Genomic DNA, 16711 nt, shown 5'->3' with positions numbered 1-16711 from the left:
CCCCCCATCCGCGAGATGGCGCTCAAAGACTGCCCTCCCGTCCAAGGCCTGCAGGACTACTTCGGCGTTTGCCAGCCGCGCTTTCTCCGCTGCTGGGCAAGCCGCCTCAGCCCTGCACACAATGGCGGTTTTACAAGTTTTTCAAGCCGACCTCCTCAGCCAGCTCGACGAGGGAAAACTTGATAAATCTGCTTTGACCGACCTGCGCAGTGCGACGGATCTCTCTCTTCGCACGACGAAAACAGCAGCCCAAGCGATCGGACGATCTATGGCTGCGCTGACTGTCATTGAGCGCCACCTCTGGCTAACGCTAGCCGACATGGGAGAGCAAGAGCGGTCCGTTTTTCTCAACGCCCCGCTCTCACCCGCCGGCCTCTTCGGCCCCGCGGTAAGTGGCCTCGTGGACAGCTTCTCGGAAGTTCAGAAGGCGTCACAGGCCATGAACCTCTTCCTGCCCCGCCGCTCGAGCTCCGCTGCAGGCCGCTCTAAAACTCAGCCTCCTGCACGCAGTCCCACGCGGCGCCCCTCCCGACCTCCAGCATCGCAGCAGCGTCAGCGCGGCCGACCCAGGTCCCGCTCCACCAGCCAACACAGGCCGCCACCCCCGCGGGGTCCCCGGCCTAGAGTTTCGCTGAAAACCGAGCCTGCGAAATCCTCCTAGCACTCGCAAGGAGGAAAAGACGGTTGAGTCCCGCCGCGGCCGGACCGCCGTCGAAGCTAACCTGTATCCCTCTGCCAGTCCCCTTGATAAAGGCTACTGCAGTAGTGTCCACCGCAGCCAACGAGCCAGTTTCTCAACTCTCTCGCCTGCACACAAACGCCGTTTTTACGGCGACCCAGATAAATCGAATAAAGAGTGTAAAATCTGGTCATCCGGCTCACGCCGTCAGTGCTATGAGTGTAGTAAACATGCCCACACCCCAGTGCTCATCACTACACACAAGCACAATCCCCCCTGTGTACCCCACAGAGTGCACTCACATAAAGCGCGCTACGGCCGCTCGAGTGTTAGCTGTAGGTCACGTGCCCACAACCCAGTGCTCACACCTACACAGTGCCCGCTCTGCCTCACACATTCGGGGACGAAAGCACTCCACCGCCGGCTGTGCGTTAATAAAGAGTCCTGTGCCCGCTATACAGCACGCACGCTCTCATGTACACACTCACGAGCCCGCCCCGCTTCCGCGCCGCGAGCCGTTGCTCAAAACGCTCTCTCACAGCGTCATTCAGCCGGCTGCCGCTATCAGCGAGCCCCCGTCTCCCCTCACTGTCACTGCGCGACTCGCACACATACCGCCACAGGCTCCCCGTCCCGCGCTGTGCGGCGGGCGGGACCCGGAGGCTATCCGACCCCTAGCTATGAGTGCGAATGCATGGAAAGCTATTCCGGGAATGTCGGAATGGGTATTAAACACAGTGATAAAGGGCTATTCGCTTCAATTCGCTCGCCGCCCCCCGCGTTTTCGCGCCCGGGTCGAGACACAAGTGAAAGCAGATGCAGCCCATCTGCTTCACACAGAGATAGCGAATTTACTGCACAAAGGTGCCATAGAACGGGTTCACCCTCTGGCTGCCGAGGCAGGCTTATACAGCCGCTATTTCCTCGTACCCAAGAAGGGCGGAGCGCTCAGACCTATACTAGATCTGAGATATTTGAACAAAGCGCTCGTGAAACGACCGTTCAAAATGCTCACGACCGGTCAAATCCTCGCGCAGATTCGCCCGGGGGACTGGTTCATCTCTCTCGATCTGAAAGACGCGTATTTTCAGATTCAGATTATTCCCCGTCACAGGCCATTCTTGAGATTCGCCTTCGACGGTCAGGCATATCAGTACACCGTCCTGCCGTTCGGCTTGTCCCTGGCACCCCGTACTTTTACGAAGTGCATGGACGCGGCCCTCGCACCCCTGAGATCGAAAGGGATGCGAATTCTGAACTATCTGGACGATTGGCTCATTATAGCGCAGTCAACAGAGGAACTAGTTTCTCACAAGAAAGCGCTTCTCGGTCATTTGGAAAGCCTGGGTCTTTCCGTGAACTGGGACAAGAGCTCTCTAACCCCCAGCCAGTCTATCACTTTCCTGGGTATAGATCTGGATTCGGCGGCGATGACGGCCAGACTGTCAACACAGCGCGCGCGCCGTGTTCGACACCTCGCCGCTTCCGTTCAGGTGGGAAAAGTTTTTCCCCTAAAAACCTTTCAGAGGCTTTTGGGCCATATGGCGTCAGCCGCAGCGGTCCTGCAGCTGGGTTTACTTCGAATGCGCCCGCTTCAGTGCTGGCTAAAGTCGGAAGTGTCCCGCAAAGCATGGATTTCGGCCCGTGCACCAGTCAGAGTGACTCAGCGCTGCGTCTCAGCCCTGCAGCCCTGGCTGGCGGCCGAATGGTTTCAGCGGGGAGTGTCGATGGGGGTCATCGCACACCGCAAAGTGGTCTCGACAGATGCGTCCAACATGGGTTGGGGAGCGACTCACGAGGGCAGTCCGATTTGCGGCCGGTGGTCGAATACGGAGAAAAGCCTTCACATAAACTGTCTAGAGATGCTGGCGGTCGAGAAAGCGCTGAAGCACTTTCTACCACTCCTACGGGGACACCATGTGCTAGTCCGCTCGGACAACATGTCAGTAGTGTCTTACGTGAACCGCCAGGGCGGAATCAGATCCAGAGCCCTGCGCGCTCTCACAGAGCGCCTCCTATCCTGGGCTCAGGGCCCGCTGCGCTCCCTAAGGGCAGCTCATGTACCCGGTCGCTTCAACGACGGCCCGGACAGACTGTCCAGGGACAACGTTCCCCCAGGGGAATGGTCTCTACACCGCCAGACGGTCCAAGCGCTTTGGCATCGCTTTGGCAAAGCGGAGATCGACCTCTTCGCCGCGAGCGAGAACGCTCAGTGCCAGAGGTTTTTCTCGAAACACGAGGACGCGCTGGCCCAGACATGGCCCAGCGTTCCGCTGTATGCGTTCCCCCCGATCTCGATGCTGCCTCAAGTGCTAGCGAGGATCAGGGAGACGAACTGCGCAGCGCTCCTCATAGCCCCGCGCTGGGAAAACCAACCATGGTTTTCCGAGCTGATGAGGCTGACAGACACAGCCCCATGGCCGATCCCGGTGAGGAGAGATCTTCTCTCTCAAGCTCGAGGATCGATTCTGCATCCCCATCCAGAGCACTGGTCTCTGCATGCGTGGGAAATCAACGGATATTCGTTGATCTGCCAGAAGGGGTAATTAACACGATCACGCAGTCCAGAGCCCCCTCGACGAGGCGGCTCTATGCGTCTAAATGGTCAGTGTTTAACAAATGGTGTGTGGAAATGGGTTCTAATGCTCAGTCCTGTGGAGTCCCACAGGTATTGAACTTTCTCCAAGAGATGTTGGACGCGGGCAGGTCCCCCTCCACGCTCAAGGTTTACGTCGCGGCCATAGCAGCGTTCGCCGATTCGGCGCGCGGCCGCTCACTGGGCAGGGATGAACTCATCACCCGTTTCCTGCGAGGGGCCAGGAGGATGAACCCTCCCCGGCCCCCGTCAGTCCCTATTTGGGACCTGTCCCTGGTCCTAGAGTCCCTGAAAGTGCATCCGTTCGAGCCTTTGGACTCTGTGGAGTTGAAATACTTGACGCTTAAAACCGTTTTTCTGCTAGCTCTGGCTTCAGTCAAACGAGTGGGCGATTTGCATGCGCTGTCTGTCAGCGCGTCGTGCCTCGAGTTTGGACCTAATGACTCGTTAGCCATTCTCAAACCGAAGCACGGCTATGTCCCCAAAGTGTTAGGTACTCCCTTTAGGGCTCAAGTCATTACCCTATCGGCCCTGCCGTCATCCGGCAGTGAGGAGGGTGTCAACCGCCTTTGCCCGGTCAGGGCGTTAAGGTGTTATGTCACGCGCTCTGCAGCCTTCAGGCTCTCAGAGCAGCTTTTCGTTTCGTTTGGAGGGCGCGCTAAGGGTCGCGCCGCCTCGAAACAGACGCTATCCAGATGGATAGTGGACGCTATTGCGGCAGCATATGCGTCAAAAGACCTGCAATGTCCGTTGGGCATACGGGCTCATTCCACCAGAGGCATGGCCTCATCGTGGGCATGGTCCAGCGGGATTTCCATTCATGACATTTGTATGGCGGCGGGCTGGGCGTCCCCCTCCACTTTTGTTAGGTTTTATAACCTGGAAGTTCCCGCTCTGCAGGCGAAACTTCTGTCAGTCTAGTCGTGTTCATGTCCTGCCCATATGCGCAGGTTGTACTATTGACTAGCTTGTCTGTTGAGCTGCACGCTCAGGGTCAGTATACATAGACCGGCCTTGCCGTTCTTGCGTTCCCTAGATGTGCTTATGAACATGTGTTGGCCCGCACCGCTGGCCACCTGTTTTTCACCTCTATGCTCTTCATAGAGTCATATGTGATTGTTAGGCTCGCACGGCGTGGACAAGGGGTTCCCGCAGCGTAAGCAAGCTTACGCAATACGAGAGAACCTCTCGTAAGAGAACGATACTCGGTTACTCACGTAACCTCGGTTCTCTCTAGAGAGGGAACGAGTATTGCGTTCCCTGCCGTGCTTGAAGCCTGTAGCTCGTGTCGCTTCATTCGACAGAAAACAGAGAATATAGCCTACGAGCCTTCCTTATATATGCTCTGACGCCGCCCATTCTGGCGGGCTGTGACGCGCTAGGGCGCGCGCGCCCTCATTGGGCGTGACGTCACGCCAGGCTCACTGGTAGGCTTAAGCAGTTGCCGCGCGGCAGCCAATGAGCGCGCAGTATGCCGCTCTAGCTCAGCTGCCCGCAGCTGCACTGCGTTGACAAAAAATGAAATTAAGGATAATTTTTGGCTTCAGTATCTCGAGAAAAGAAGACTTTCCCCGCAGCGTAAGCAAGCTTACGCAATACTCGTTCCCTCTCTAGAGAGAACCGAGGTTACGTGAGTAACCGAGTATCGTTTTCTGTAGTAAAAGCAGCTCTTTCCTCTCGGATGCGGCTCACTTTGCCCCGGTTACCCAGCAGACACACGGCTCAGCGCTGTTACTGAGCAACTTTTAAATGCTCCAATTATGTAAATTACACAGCGATTACTTATCATGATTACAGTAATGGCGAGGTGAGACGGCTAGCGTATTTTGCATGTTAATGGTCTCTGTCTGGTTTTGCGGTGCGCTGAGTCACTTTGGTGACGAGCCGTAAATCGATATTTTGACTTTCGCCGTTGGATTTTTTAATTTTTTTGTCTTACAGGAGAAATGCCGTAATGGAGGTGGACTGTAAATAAGCGGAAGGCCTTCTTGACAAATGAATCCATTAACATTTCCCTGTGTCGCCTGGCAAGGAGACTTGCCGTTTATGGGGCAGAAAAAGCAGGCCTGTAAATCTGAAGAGCCACGCGGACGAAACCGGCCCATGATGCAGCGCTTTATCTGCCTCTCAAATGGCATCTTTATCTGCCTAAATTAAGTTTTGATTCCTTGCCACATACGGTGCCGCAAATCACTTTTAACGCTGATATGAAGAGCGGCACTAAAGCGGCCTGTGGCCATGAAAACCTTTTTATTTTGCAGCATCCTCTGTTGTTCCCGGCCCGGATTTAACCCCTGCGGCTCTGCTTATTTCCAATGCATAATCTATCACGGGAAAGGGCGGAGGACGCTCCGAAAAGGGATTGAGACAAGGTTTATGGGCAGAATAAATTTCCAATTTAAATTTGATTTTAGCACCGTGTGTCAAAGAAGGATTCCCTGACTTCTGTTTCACTTCATAACACCAGCCTGAACTCAGAGACGCCGAGATTGATGGAGTTTTTTTTCCAAGGACGGCCATCATTCACTCAGACGGGTAATGTCTTTGTTAACGGAGGAGAGGAGCTGTCGCACCGATGACTGACAGGCCTTTCATCATTAGCGAACGCTGACTGACAGTTTTGTGGGAAAAGCTTCATTGAGTTCTGAGAGCTGAGTTTATGTTGAGTTTGCGGTTTAACTTTGATTCTCAAGCGGTTTGTCATCAGGGTTTAGATTTTACATCAACATGCTGCCATATTAGAAGGTTCAGTATCAGAAGAAAGTCAACATTAATGCATTATTATTACAGTTTTTTCCAATTGCTAACACACAATTTTGCAAACTAAGCTGGTTTTATCAAAACACTTGACACAATTCACAAAACCACACTCCCAAACTGCAACATATATCCTGCAAAATGAAGCACTGCAACCAAAACTACACACAGCATTATCAAAATCAAACTTTTGCAGGAAATAACACACACTTAATTCATATTAGCAGAGTTTTGTCTAAGCATCTACACACTGTTGTGCGTAATGAAGATTACTATTATCTTTAGGATGCTTTGCCATAATACTAAAATAGTTCAAATTGTAGAAAATCCTTCAGATTGTTCACATGCACAGAAATATTAGCAGATACACACACACATGCTGTTGAAACATTTATTTATTTATTTTTCACCAAACGAGTCAGTGCAACATATGCACAGCAGAAATATTTACACTGGACTGAACACAAATATGCTCATGAAAAAACAGTAAAGCTGAAAAACATTGAAGTGTTAACAGTTAAGCATTGAGGTGTTTGGTCAGGTGACACGTGTATCGGCCAATCTGAGTCTTTTGCAGAGAACCGTGTTCGGTGTGTTTAAAAAGTGCCATTTTGAATTGCAAAATGTGTGTAAAGCAGAAAATGTGTTTAGACTTTTGGAGACTTGAGAAAAGGTTTTGCTCTCGTGTGTCTGTGTAAATAACTGTGCAGTGTGTGTCGTTTTAGTGTGTTAGCAACTGGAAAAAACTGTATTATTTGTTCATAATTTTGTTCAGCCAACATGTTTATCCTTGTTGCATGTGAGCTTATATTTTATGTGGTCTGGGTTGCGTTGAACCGAATTGATTTGAAAAACGACACTATTGTCTTAATTTGTTCTCATCATTTATGATCTTTATTGAACTGAACTGAATCAACACTGAACTGAACTGAGTTTAATAATGACAATAGTCTGCCTATAGCTGAATTCAACTAGAAATCACCTAAAGTTGACTTGATGTTATTAGTAGTGTGTAGTTATTGTTCTGATTTGATGAATTTGCACCCAAAACCTTGGAGTTTAACCGGACGCACAACCTTAGACATTTAAAACCTGATAAGTGCATTTCATCAGAACCCATTTCTGGATTTGAGACATGGCGAATCTATTTGTTCACTGTTTCTGCTATTCTTGTCTGATTAATATCAGCCCAATTAATTAAAGCATAATGGATTCTTAACAGTTTTACCGCCGTATCAATATAAAAACTCCCTTCTGCTAAATGGGGCATATGCAAAGAGCACTAAATGCCTTATTTATGCATGAATGTCAGGACCATCTGAATTAATTCAGCTTTATCCCTCTTAGGTCTGCGGCAGCCATTAGTTACTGAAGACCTGGACGAGCTTATGTGACATTACAATGTGCTTTCGCTACAGAATTTGTTAAAGGGCCATTCGCTTGAAATATCTGCACTGACAGTAAAATACCAACCAGAGCCATTAGGTTTGAAGCCAAATCAATCTCATACTTAAAAAAAAAAAAATACTACAGTGTCTCACAAAAGACAAAAACCAGGCCATGAGCATCAGCCGTGGAAAACCGTACACCCGCCTTTATAATAAAATGCATCTTTATATTAAGAGTAAAGTCTTAATTTTGCCCTCCATTCAGTCTTTCCTTCACTTCTGTTATATCTCAACAAACTTACAGTTCGAGGAGTAAATCAAACCTCTTCACATGATTACCTGTAGGTTAAAATAAACCCACAGTATTTCATGTAAATGATTCTACAAGCACTTTATAGCCACTTTCCCAATTCCTGATTTTAATTTTAATACTGTAAAAAAAATCTATATTCTCATGCACATAACTGCATTTACCAAGCATTGTGAATTAGCATAATAATATCCAGGCAAAGAAAGACTATAACCACAGTTCGGTCCAGCTTGAATCTGTTTCCAGGAGTAATAGATAATGTTCTCTCAGGCCCATCAGCAAATATAAAGCAATTTCTCTCCCGCTGGTAATTCAAAGTGAAATGCCACGAGATGTCAGATTCTCACCGAGATTATTGTTCAACCCGTAGAGAACAAGACGAGTCGACGCACCAGCCATGCTTTCTCAGATCTCACTATTACTGCAGTTCTTTCACAGCACTTGATTTAGTTGCTCGTGAGACTCGTTTATGCTAATTCTAATGCTGAGAATTAAAATAAAAGATAAACATCTGTCTGTCTGAATGGGTGTGATTGTACAATCTTTGTAGTTTGGTGTAATTTTTTTATGTTTTTGAGCTACTCACAAAGGCTGCATTTATTTGATCAAAAATACAGTAAAAATACTGACATATTTTTACAATTTAAAAGATCTATTCTCTATGTGAATATATAATAAAGTGTAATTTATTCCTGTGATCAAAGCTGAACTTTCAGCATCATTACTCCAGTCTTCAGTGTCACATGATCCTTCAGAAATCACTCTAATATGAGGATTTTGGAAACATTTATGAATATTATCAGTGTTGAAAAAAAAAACAGTTCATGTTTTTGTGGAAACATACATTTTATTTTTCAGAATAATTTAATTAGTGTTTTATTTGAAATATGTTTTAGTAACACTGTCTTTACTGTCACTTCTAACCAGTTTAATGTGTCCTTGCGGAATAAAAATATAATTTTCTTTTTTTCTCTTTACTTTTGAACGGTAGTACATGTATATTGTTAAACAATATGTGTAAAAAACACATATACATACATATATTTACTGTAAGTCTTGATATGTCCACAAAAATGTCTTAAAAATGTGTCACAAAGAGTCCACCTTTAAGGGCAACCAATTCAGTCCTTCGTCACGCTCAATCTAACCAGCAGTTATGAGGGATTACAGTCCAAACAACTCCGTAGAAGAGGAAGACTAGAGAGAGGGTGCAGGTCCTTACAGGGAAGAGTGAGGAGAGGAAATGATGTCACGGCGTGTCACTTCTGGTGCCGAATGAGCGCAGTGGGTGACATTAGTCTTGGAGACTCTGTACATGTTCTTTTCCCAGCTCTTTCGGGGGCTGTTTTTCTTTCGGGGCCGGGATGGGAATAGGTCATCAAAGTGGGTTCATAAAAACGGCCCAAAAAAAGAGAGATATTACAGAGCTGAACCCCGGGGCGAGAGCGAATTAAGTCTATCTGAGCTATTGTTGCTGTTTGCTGACTGAGACCTCTGACATTTTGATATTACTTTGGAGAATTGTATCATTTCAAAGTTGTAAAGCTAAAAAAAAAAAATCTAGACATAAAAGATATATGTTGTTTTGTAAGAGATGAACAACACGCGGCACAGTTTAATGCTGGCTCGGGACGCAGTGTGTTTTTCTGCCCTGTATTGTTCCACTGTGGCCAAACAAAAGGATAGTTTGACCATATACTGTAAAAAAAATTTCTGTTAAATTTATGGTAAAAAAAAAGTTACTGTAAAAAATATGGTAGCAACATTTTAGGTTTTACAGATTTAAGTTAAATTTACAGTAAAATACCGTATTTCATTAACTGATATAATGTTAATTTACCGACCTATTGAAATACTAATATCTGCTTTGAACCTTTGTAATACACTGACAACCCCCAATCACAGTGCTGATGAGAGTCACATGATCAATCACAAGCTGAGACAGTTAATACTAATATATAGAAGGTGCATAATGTCATTCACACACACACTAAACACCATGCAATAAAAACTAAGAAAAACTATGAAGAAACAGTTTCAACGAAAATACAAGCGTCGCGCAGGGAATTCTGGGAATGTCGATTTACTGTCAATTTTTTTCACTGTAAATTATACAATGACTTGTTCTTTTTCACTTCCAAAAACTGTAAATTCAATGGTATTTTACTGTAAAACTACAGTAAATGTATACGGTTAGATCTATCACAGTTATTCACCGTATATAGAACGGAAACTTTCTGTTAACCAATTAACAGTTTTTCATCGTAGCATTTTTACAGTCTTTTACCGTTAAAATCACGACTATTTTTTACAGTGTAGAGTCGCATGCTGACGGAAAGTCATGGAAAAGCCTCGGAAGACGCTTTACTTGGACTTCTACGTGTGAGATTACCCAGGAGGCCACCCATGATGGTTAACCACTACACAAGTAAATGGGGTTTCTAAGTTGTCACTCACCAAGATTAAAGGCGGTACAGAGGAACTGTAAACAGCATTAACTCCGTCAGTAAACATTATACAATTGCATAATATTTACAGAGGTTGTTCACATAGAAAATGTGAGGATGCATAAATCAAATGGAAGAACATGACAAGCGTGTGTCTTTAGTGACCATGCGTTTTATGTGAAACTAACTGAATGAACTCTGTTTATTTCACCGGCCCTTCAGCAGACGCTTCATCACGTGACTCGGCCGAAGAAACCCGAGGGGAGGAGTCTCGCTCCAGGAGCACTGGAGGTTCTGGATCACCGCAGACTGAGGTTAAACCCGCTCGGATCCTGACCCGCTGAGACATGACATCATCATGTGTGCACATGCAGAGACTCGGTGTGAGAAGAACACCTGCAGACTCACACACACTCTTATCATGAGCTCAGACCACGACAGGCATCGATCCGCAAGCTCACTTCAGTTACTAACCAGTTTTGAAAAATAAAGAAATAATATATATATATATATATGTGTGTGTGTGTGTGTGTGTGTGTGTGTGTGTGTGTGAGAAAGTGTGTGCCTGTGATGTGCGTGTGTGTGTGTGTGTGTGTGTGTGTGTGTGTGTGTGTGTATTTGAGTGTGTGTGTGTGTGTGTGTGTGAGTGGGTATGTGTGTGAGTGTGTATGTGGGTGTGTGTGTGTGTATGTGGGTATGTGCGTGTGTGTGTGTGTGTGTATGTATATATGTGAGTGTGTGTCTGTATGTGAGAGGGAGTGTGTGTGAGTGTGTATGTGGGTGTGTGTGTGTGAGAGAGTGTGTGATAGTGTGCATGCATGTGAGTGTGTTTATGCATGTGTTTTAGAGTGTGTATGTGGAAGGGAGTGTGTGTGAGAGAATGAGTGTGTATGTGTGAGAAAATGTGTGTGTCTTTGTGTGTGAGTGTGTGTGAGAGTGTGTATGTAAATGTGAGTGTGTGTGTGAGTGTTTATGCATGTGTTTGAGAGTGTGTATGTGGGTTTGTGCATGTGTGTACTGTATGTGAGTGTGTGAGTGTGTATGTGGGTGTGTGTATGTGAGTGTGTGTATGTGAGTGTTTATGCATGTGTTTGAGAGTGTGTATGTGGGTTTGTGCATGTGTGTACTAAAGTGAGTGTGTGTGTGTGTGCGTGAGTGTGTATGTGGGTGTGTGTATGTGAGTGTGTGTATGTGAGTGTTTATGCATGTGTTTGAGAGTGTGTATGTGGGTTTGTGCATGTGTGTACTAAAGTGAGTGTGTGTGCGTGAGTGTGTATGTGGGTGTGTGTGTGTGTATGTAAGTGTGTGTATGTGAGTGTTTATGCATGTGTTTGAGAGTGTGTATGTGGGTTTGTGCATGTGTGTACTGTATGTGAGTGTGTGTGTGCGTGAGTGTGTATGTGAGAGTGTGTATGTGAGTGTGTTTATGCATGTGTTTGAGAGTGTGTATGTGGGTTTGTGCGTGTGTATGCATGAGAGAGCTTGTGTGTGTGAGAGTCATGACATCATCATGCTTCATAAGTGAGACTCGCTGCAAGAACACCTGCAGATAGAGACTGATGATGTCGACTCTTATCACACACACACACACACACACACACTCTTATCACGAGCTCAGACGGCGTCTGCATGGATCTGCAGGATCACTTCAGTTCTCCTGGTTTGCGGTTTTCCTCCTGTCATAACTATCGATCTGACGAGAGCCTGCTCTGGGCAATCAGCAGCGCGGGAGGATAACAGGAGGCCAGTGATAAGCAGAGCAAATGTAGTTAAAGGTTTTGTTGATTAGATGCGAGAGAGGTTTGTTGTCCTCGTGTTTACTCAGTGTCGTGATCGGAACCAGGAGTAACACATTAACTACAATAAAGTCATTTCCAAACCTCCAGTGTGGGGTTAAGAAAACACTGACAGTGGAAAACTGCTCTCCATACTAACTATTGTTGCAAAATAAAGAAATAATATACTGTATATATGTGTGTGTGTGTTTATATGTGAGTTTGTATGTGTGTGAGAGAGAATGTGTGTCTTTGTATGTGAGTGTGTGTGCACGTGTGTGTGTGTGTGTGAGTGAGTGAGTGTGTAAGAATGTGTGTATGTGAGTGTGTGTGAGTGTATGTGTGTGAGAGTGAGTGAGTGTGTGAGAGAATGAGTGTGTGTGTGTGTCTGTGTGTGTAATAGAGAGTGAGTGTGTGTGTGTGTGTGTGTGTGTGTGTGAGAGAGAGAGAGAGAGTGTGTGTGTGTGTATGTGTGTGTGTGTGTGTGTGTGTCTGTGTGAAAGAGAATGTGTGTGTGTTTGAGAGAGAATGTGTGTGTGTGTGTGTGTGTGTGTGTGTGCGTGCATGTGTGTGAGAGTGAGTGTGTGTCTGTGTGAGTGTGTGTGTGTGTGTGTGTGTGTGTGTGTGAGTGTGTGTGTGTGTGTGTGTGTGTGTGTGTGTGTGTGTGTGTGTGTGTGAGTGTGTGTGAGAGAGTGTGTGTGTGTGTGTGTGTGTGTGTGTGTGAGAGAGAGAGAGAGAGAGAGAGAGTGTGTGTGTGTGTGTGTGTGTATGTCTGTGTGTGTGTGTGTGTGTGTGTGTGTGTGTGTGTGTGTGTGTGTGTGTGTGTGTAAGAGAGAGAGAGAGAGTGTGTGTGTATGAGAGTGTGTGAGTGTGTATGAGAGTGTGTGTGAGTGTGTATTGATATCACACACACACATCCAAGGTTAACACCCGCTCCGCGCGCCCGCACCTGGTTTTCTTCACACTAGACTCGGAGCGCGTCCGGATTGGCTGGAGCGCCGGTGTCTCGCGCGGGGATCGCGCGCCTCTTCAACTCTCCATCAGAAGGCGGGGAGCGCGCGCTGGAGGAACTTCAACTGACAGACGCCGATCCTGAACATGAACTCACCTCAGGAGAGCTGATCTTTTTCTACCTGTCTACGGCTAATTTCGCGAAGCCTTGAGAGAAAACTGCTCAGAAGAGGAGAAACTGAGGATATTTAATCCCAAACATATGTGTTTGACGGGCGTTGGTGGCCGCTGTCTGTCAGAAGAAGAGTGCGCTGAGGTAAAAACCAACGGATTCAACCAATATTTCCCCCGCAAATAACCGACTCTCCGCTACAGTCCTTGGTTTTGCTATAAACAACACCTTTATCTGATTATTTCACCTGACGGCGGATTTTTGCCTTGTTTCGACTGTTTATATGATGGGAAGAAGTAAAAAGACTGCGAGAAGAGAACGAGGCGGATCGGGATTCTTACCTCAGATGGTCACTGTGTTGATCTTTAGTATTTTATCGCTTATCAACACCGGTGCGGCTCAAGGTAAGAAAACCCTTTTAGTATTTGTTATTCACGAACGGCAGGTGAAATATCGATCTGTATCGCTGACTGGAAGTTTGCTGAATGAGCGAGATAAAGTTCCGTTAAATTATTGGTCTGATAACTTGCAAGATTTGCGGATGAAAAGTTGTCAAACAGATCCATCTTTACACGGACGTGCTAATCAACTTCGATACTGCCTGGTTTCAGTGAATAATGAGTCTGTGGGGAAATTAATTCAGTCAATCATTTTGCTTAGATAATCAAATTTAATATTTCACGCCAGCGGGAATTGATCGTTTTTGTCTCGTGTGTAAATTCCGCGATTCTGTGTTGGAATAATTTATTAATCCATTTGCGCAAGATCAGATTTGTTCACACTCTAAAAAATAACGTTAGACAACCCTGGACAAACCCAACCTTTGGGTTAAATTTTTTTATTTAAAAATGTGTATTTGTCCGTTGAAACAACCCAGCATTTTTTAGAGTGTATATATATATGGTCAGTAATAATATAATATAATATTATTATCAATGTTATTCTTTTGGTTGCTGTTTATTATTGTTGATGAGTATAAGATTAAGATCTTGGTTTTGTTTGAGCCAATATTGCCACTGTTGTTTATATCTCAAATATTGAATATCATATATGTGGATGATTGACATTTGGTCTTAATATTAGGTATGAGCTCATAGTGAGGTCATTACTTGAGAAAACTTTGTCTTCTGCTCTCATGTGCGCCTGAACTAAAGCAGGAGTGTGTTTGAGGCACATTAGACATGAGCACAACGACGTTTGTTAAGTGTGTCGTAGTTTATGCGCAGACACTGACCTTCCCGAAACGCTGATCGTGCTTGTTAATGTCTTTAGTCCTGTTATGAAGGCTGAAATCTTTTTACAGGGCATTTGTGTTGTGCTTCCTGCTTTTAAAGGATAAGAGTATTTAATCTGAGTTGATTTTCAAACGGATCTCTTTTGCTGTAATATGATGGGATTTTGTTTGCATCTACATTTAAAAATATAAAGCATGTCCCCAACTCTATAGGGTCCCCCAAGTGAATCTCTGCCATATGAATTATTAAAACCTCCACTTAAGATATTTTATATTATAGGTCATTTTATGGCACTAATTAAAAAAATAAGTAGTTAATTTGGTGATATTGAGGAATTTGTATTTATGAAGTGTTTGAATTGACAATTTACCCAAATTCCCTGTTTCTATTAAGAGTAAAATAAATATTTATTTGGATTATTTTGCTATTGACTATTTCTGCTGTATTTTCAGAGATGCATGCTTTGATTGCATTAGAATGAACTAATTAAATGCATTTTCCTCCGGGCACAACATGGTGAGTTAAAAGTGGTTTCTCATCGGTGAAGACGCTTTCAAGTTTGTGTTTGTGGCATATCTCAGATACGCCAGTGCCCACGCCGTGAGCCTTCTTAAACGTGTTGGTTCGGTGCAGTGGAGTGTTGGGACTCCATTAAAGGGATTTCGCTGAATAATTGTTGAGTAAGTGAACAGGCAGCCATGTTTCTGACACGAAAGGATGGCACAAAGACCTGAATCTCCTCCGAGCGGTGTTTGACATTGACTTTAAAGGCCCTTTCACACTGGACGCGATTTTGACGCACGAATAATTCGCGCGATGGGTTTATTTTTTGATCAGCTGTTTGTGTAATGAGCGCTTCCACACCGAACGCGAATGTGCTGAGGCGAAAAAACGACTTTTATTTTTTTCGCTTCGATGTCGATTTTTTTTTTACTTTTGCGGCGACAGAATAGGCTTCAGCCAATTCACATACTACAAGGACAACGATTTGAAAGACAATGTGTGGCGTAGCATTGCCAACCAACCGGTTATCACGACTGTGAGTGTGTTGTGTGATAGTCCTGTGCTGTGTAGGCTAGCAGGCCAAACTACATTTGGGATAGAAAGCTAACACTATTATCGTCAAAGATAGAGACAGAGACCGTGTTTACTTTGAACACGTAACAAAATGCAGTGAGACTATTTAGGGCTGCTTTTAGTAGGCTATACTATACATTCTTTGTGTGATATTTCTAGTCGAATGATTTTTAACTTACTTCGTGTGTTACATGTAATGTGTAGTTACATTACAAAACGCACTGTTGAAGACGCAAAAAAAAAAACAAAAAAAAAACTGCACATAAGCATACTCCCCTTCAGACTTTCTGTTCTGTAAGATTGGGTGCACCCAAAACCTTCTTTTCTGTCTTTTAAATAAAATGAAAAGCTCGTCTTCACTGGATGCTATGACTATGACTGGATGATGATGATGATGATGATGAAGTGTCCATGTTTTCTCAGCTGTCGGCGCGATTCGCGCGAAAGTTTTGGAATGTTGAAGCTCTCTGAACGTCACAGACGTCGCAAATTCGCGTCGCGGCTGATGTGAATGGTTTTGATGCGAACTATTCGCACACGAACTATTCGCTTTTTCGTTTCGCTTTTTCGTTACGCATCCGGTGTGAAAGGGCCTTAACCCTCCCTCAGTGGTTTACATGCAGTTATAGTGCTCAGTTGGACTGGATTCAACTGATCTTGTAGTTTTTGACATCATTTATTTTATTTGTTTCAACAACAATCAACAAACAAATTCACACATCAACACAACCAACAACACAGCATACATACAGACATTGTGTAAAGAAAAAAGACAAAGAGAAAGAATAACATCAGTAAATCATACACTCTAAAATATGCTGGGTTGTTTCAACACAAATGTGGGTCAAATATGGACGAGCCTAGCCGTCGGGTTACATTTTTAAATAACATTTTTAACTTAATAGTTGGGTTTGTCTATATTTGACCCAAATTTGGGTTAAAACAACCCAGCATTTTTTAGAGTCCCAGCATCAGTTCGTCCTCTTACAGTTATTATTGGTTTTGAAGATAATTTATGACAGTGAACTTAGTCCTGGAGCCCCTTAAATGAAGTCTTATTTTTTCCAAACTTAGGAATTGTAAAACATCTCTGGCCCACTGTTTAAAAGCCAATTAATTAAAATTAAGCGCCTTGCCAACAAAGAAGTAAAGGCTATACAGTCCAGTTCATTTGTGTTTTTCCACACACACAATGCCAAAGATGGCACATTTATTCTGTTCTATTCTAAATTATTATTATTATTATTTGGAAAAAGTGCTATTTGTGTTGCATGCTTCAGGCTCGCACTGCAGTTCCAAAAACGTCAGGAATCAGATTGTTAGA

General features: G+C 44.9%; 1 protein-coding gene across 1 annotated transcript in view; it reads left to right on the top strand.

Annotated features, from left to right (window-relative positions):
- Positions 1–13008: 13008 nt before the first annotated feature.
- The window catches only part of unc5cb (unc-5 netrin receptor Cb), a 226338-nt gene continuing 222635 nt past the window's right edge, over positions 13009–16711 (top strand). Inside the window, exon 1 of the mRNA XM_081354125.1 lies at positions 13009–13479. Coding sequence (XP_081210251.1) covers positions 13359–13479 — 121 coding nt within the window. The 5' untranslated portion in view covers positions 13009–13358. The remainder of the gene's footprint in view (positions 13480–16711) is intronic.

This window comes from Scardinius erythrophthalmus, assembly GCF_964197995.2.
Source record: "Scardinius erythrophthalmus genome assembly, chromosome: 23".
NCBI classification, from domain to species: Eukaryota; Metazoa; Chordata; class Actinopteri; order Cypriniformes; family Leuciscidae; genus Scardinius; species Scardinius erythrophthalmus.
Note: the sequence above shows the minus strand (reverse complement) of the source record. Positions and strands in the feature narration are given on the sequence as shown.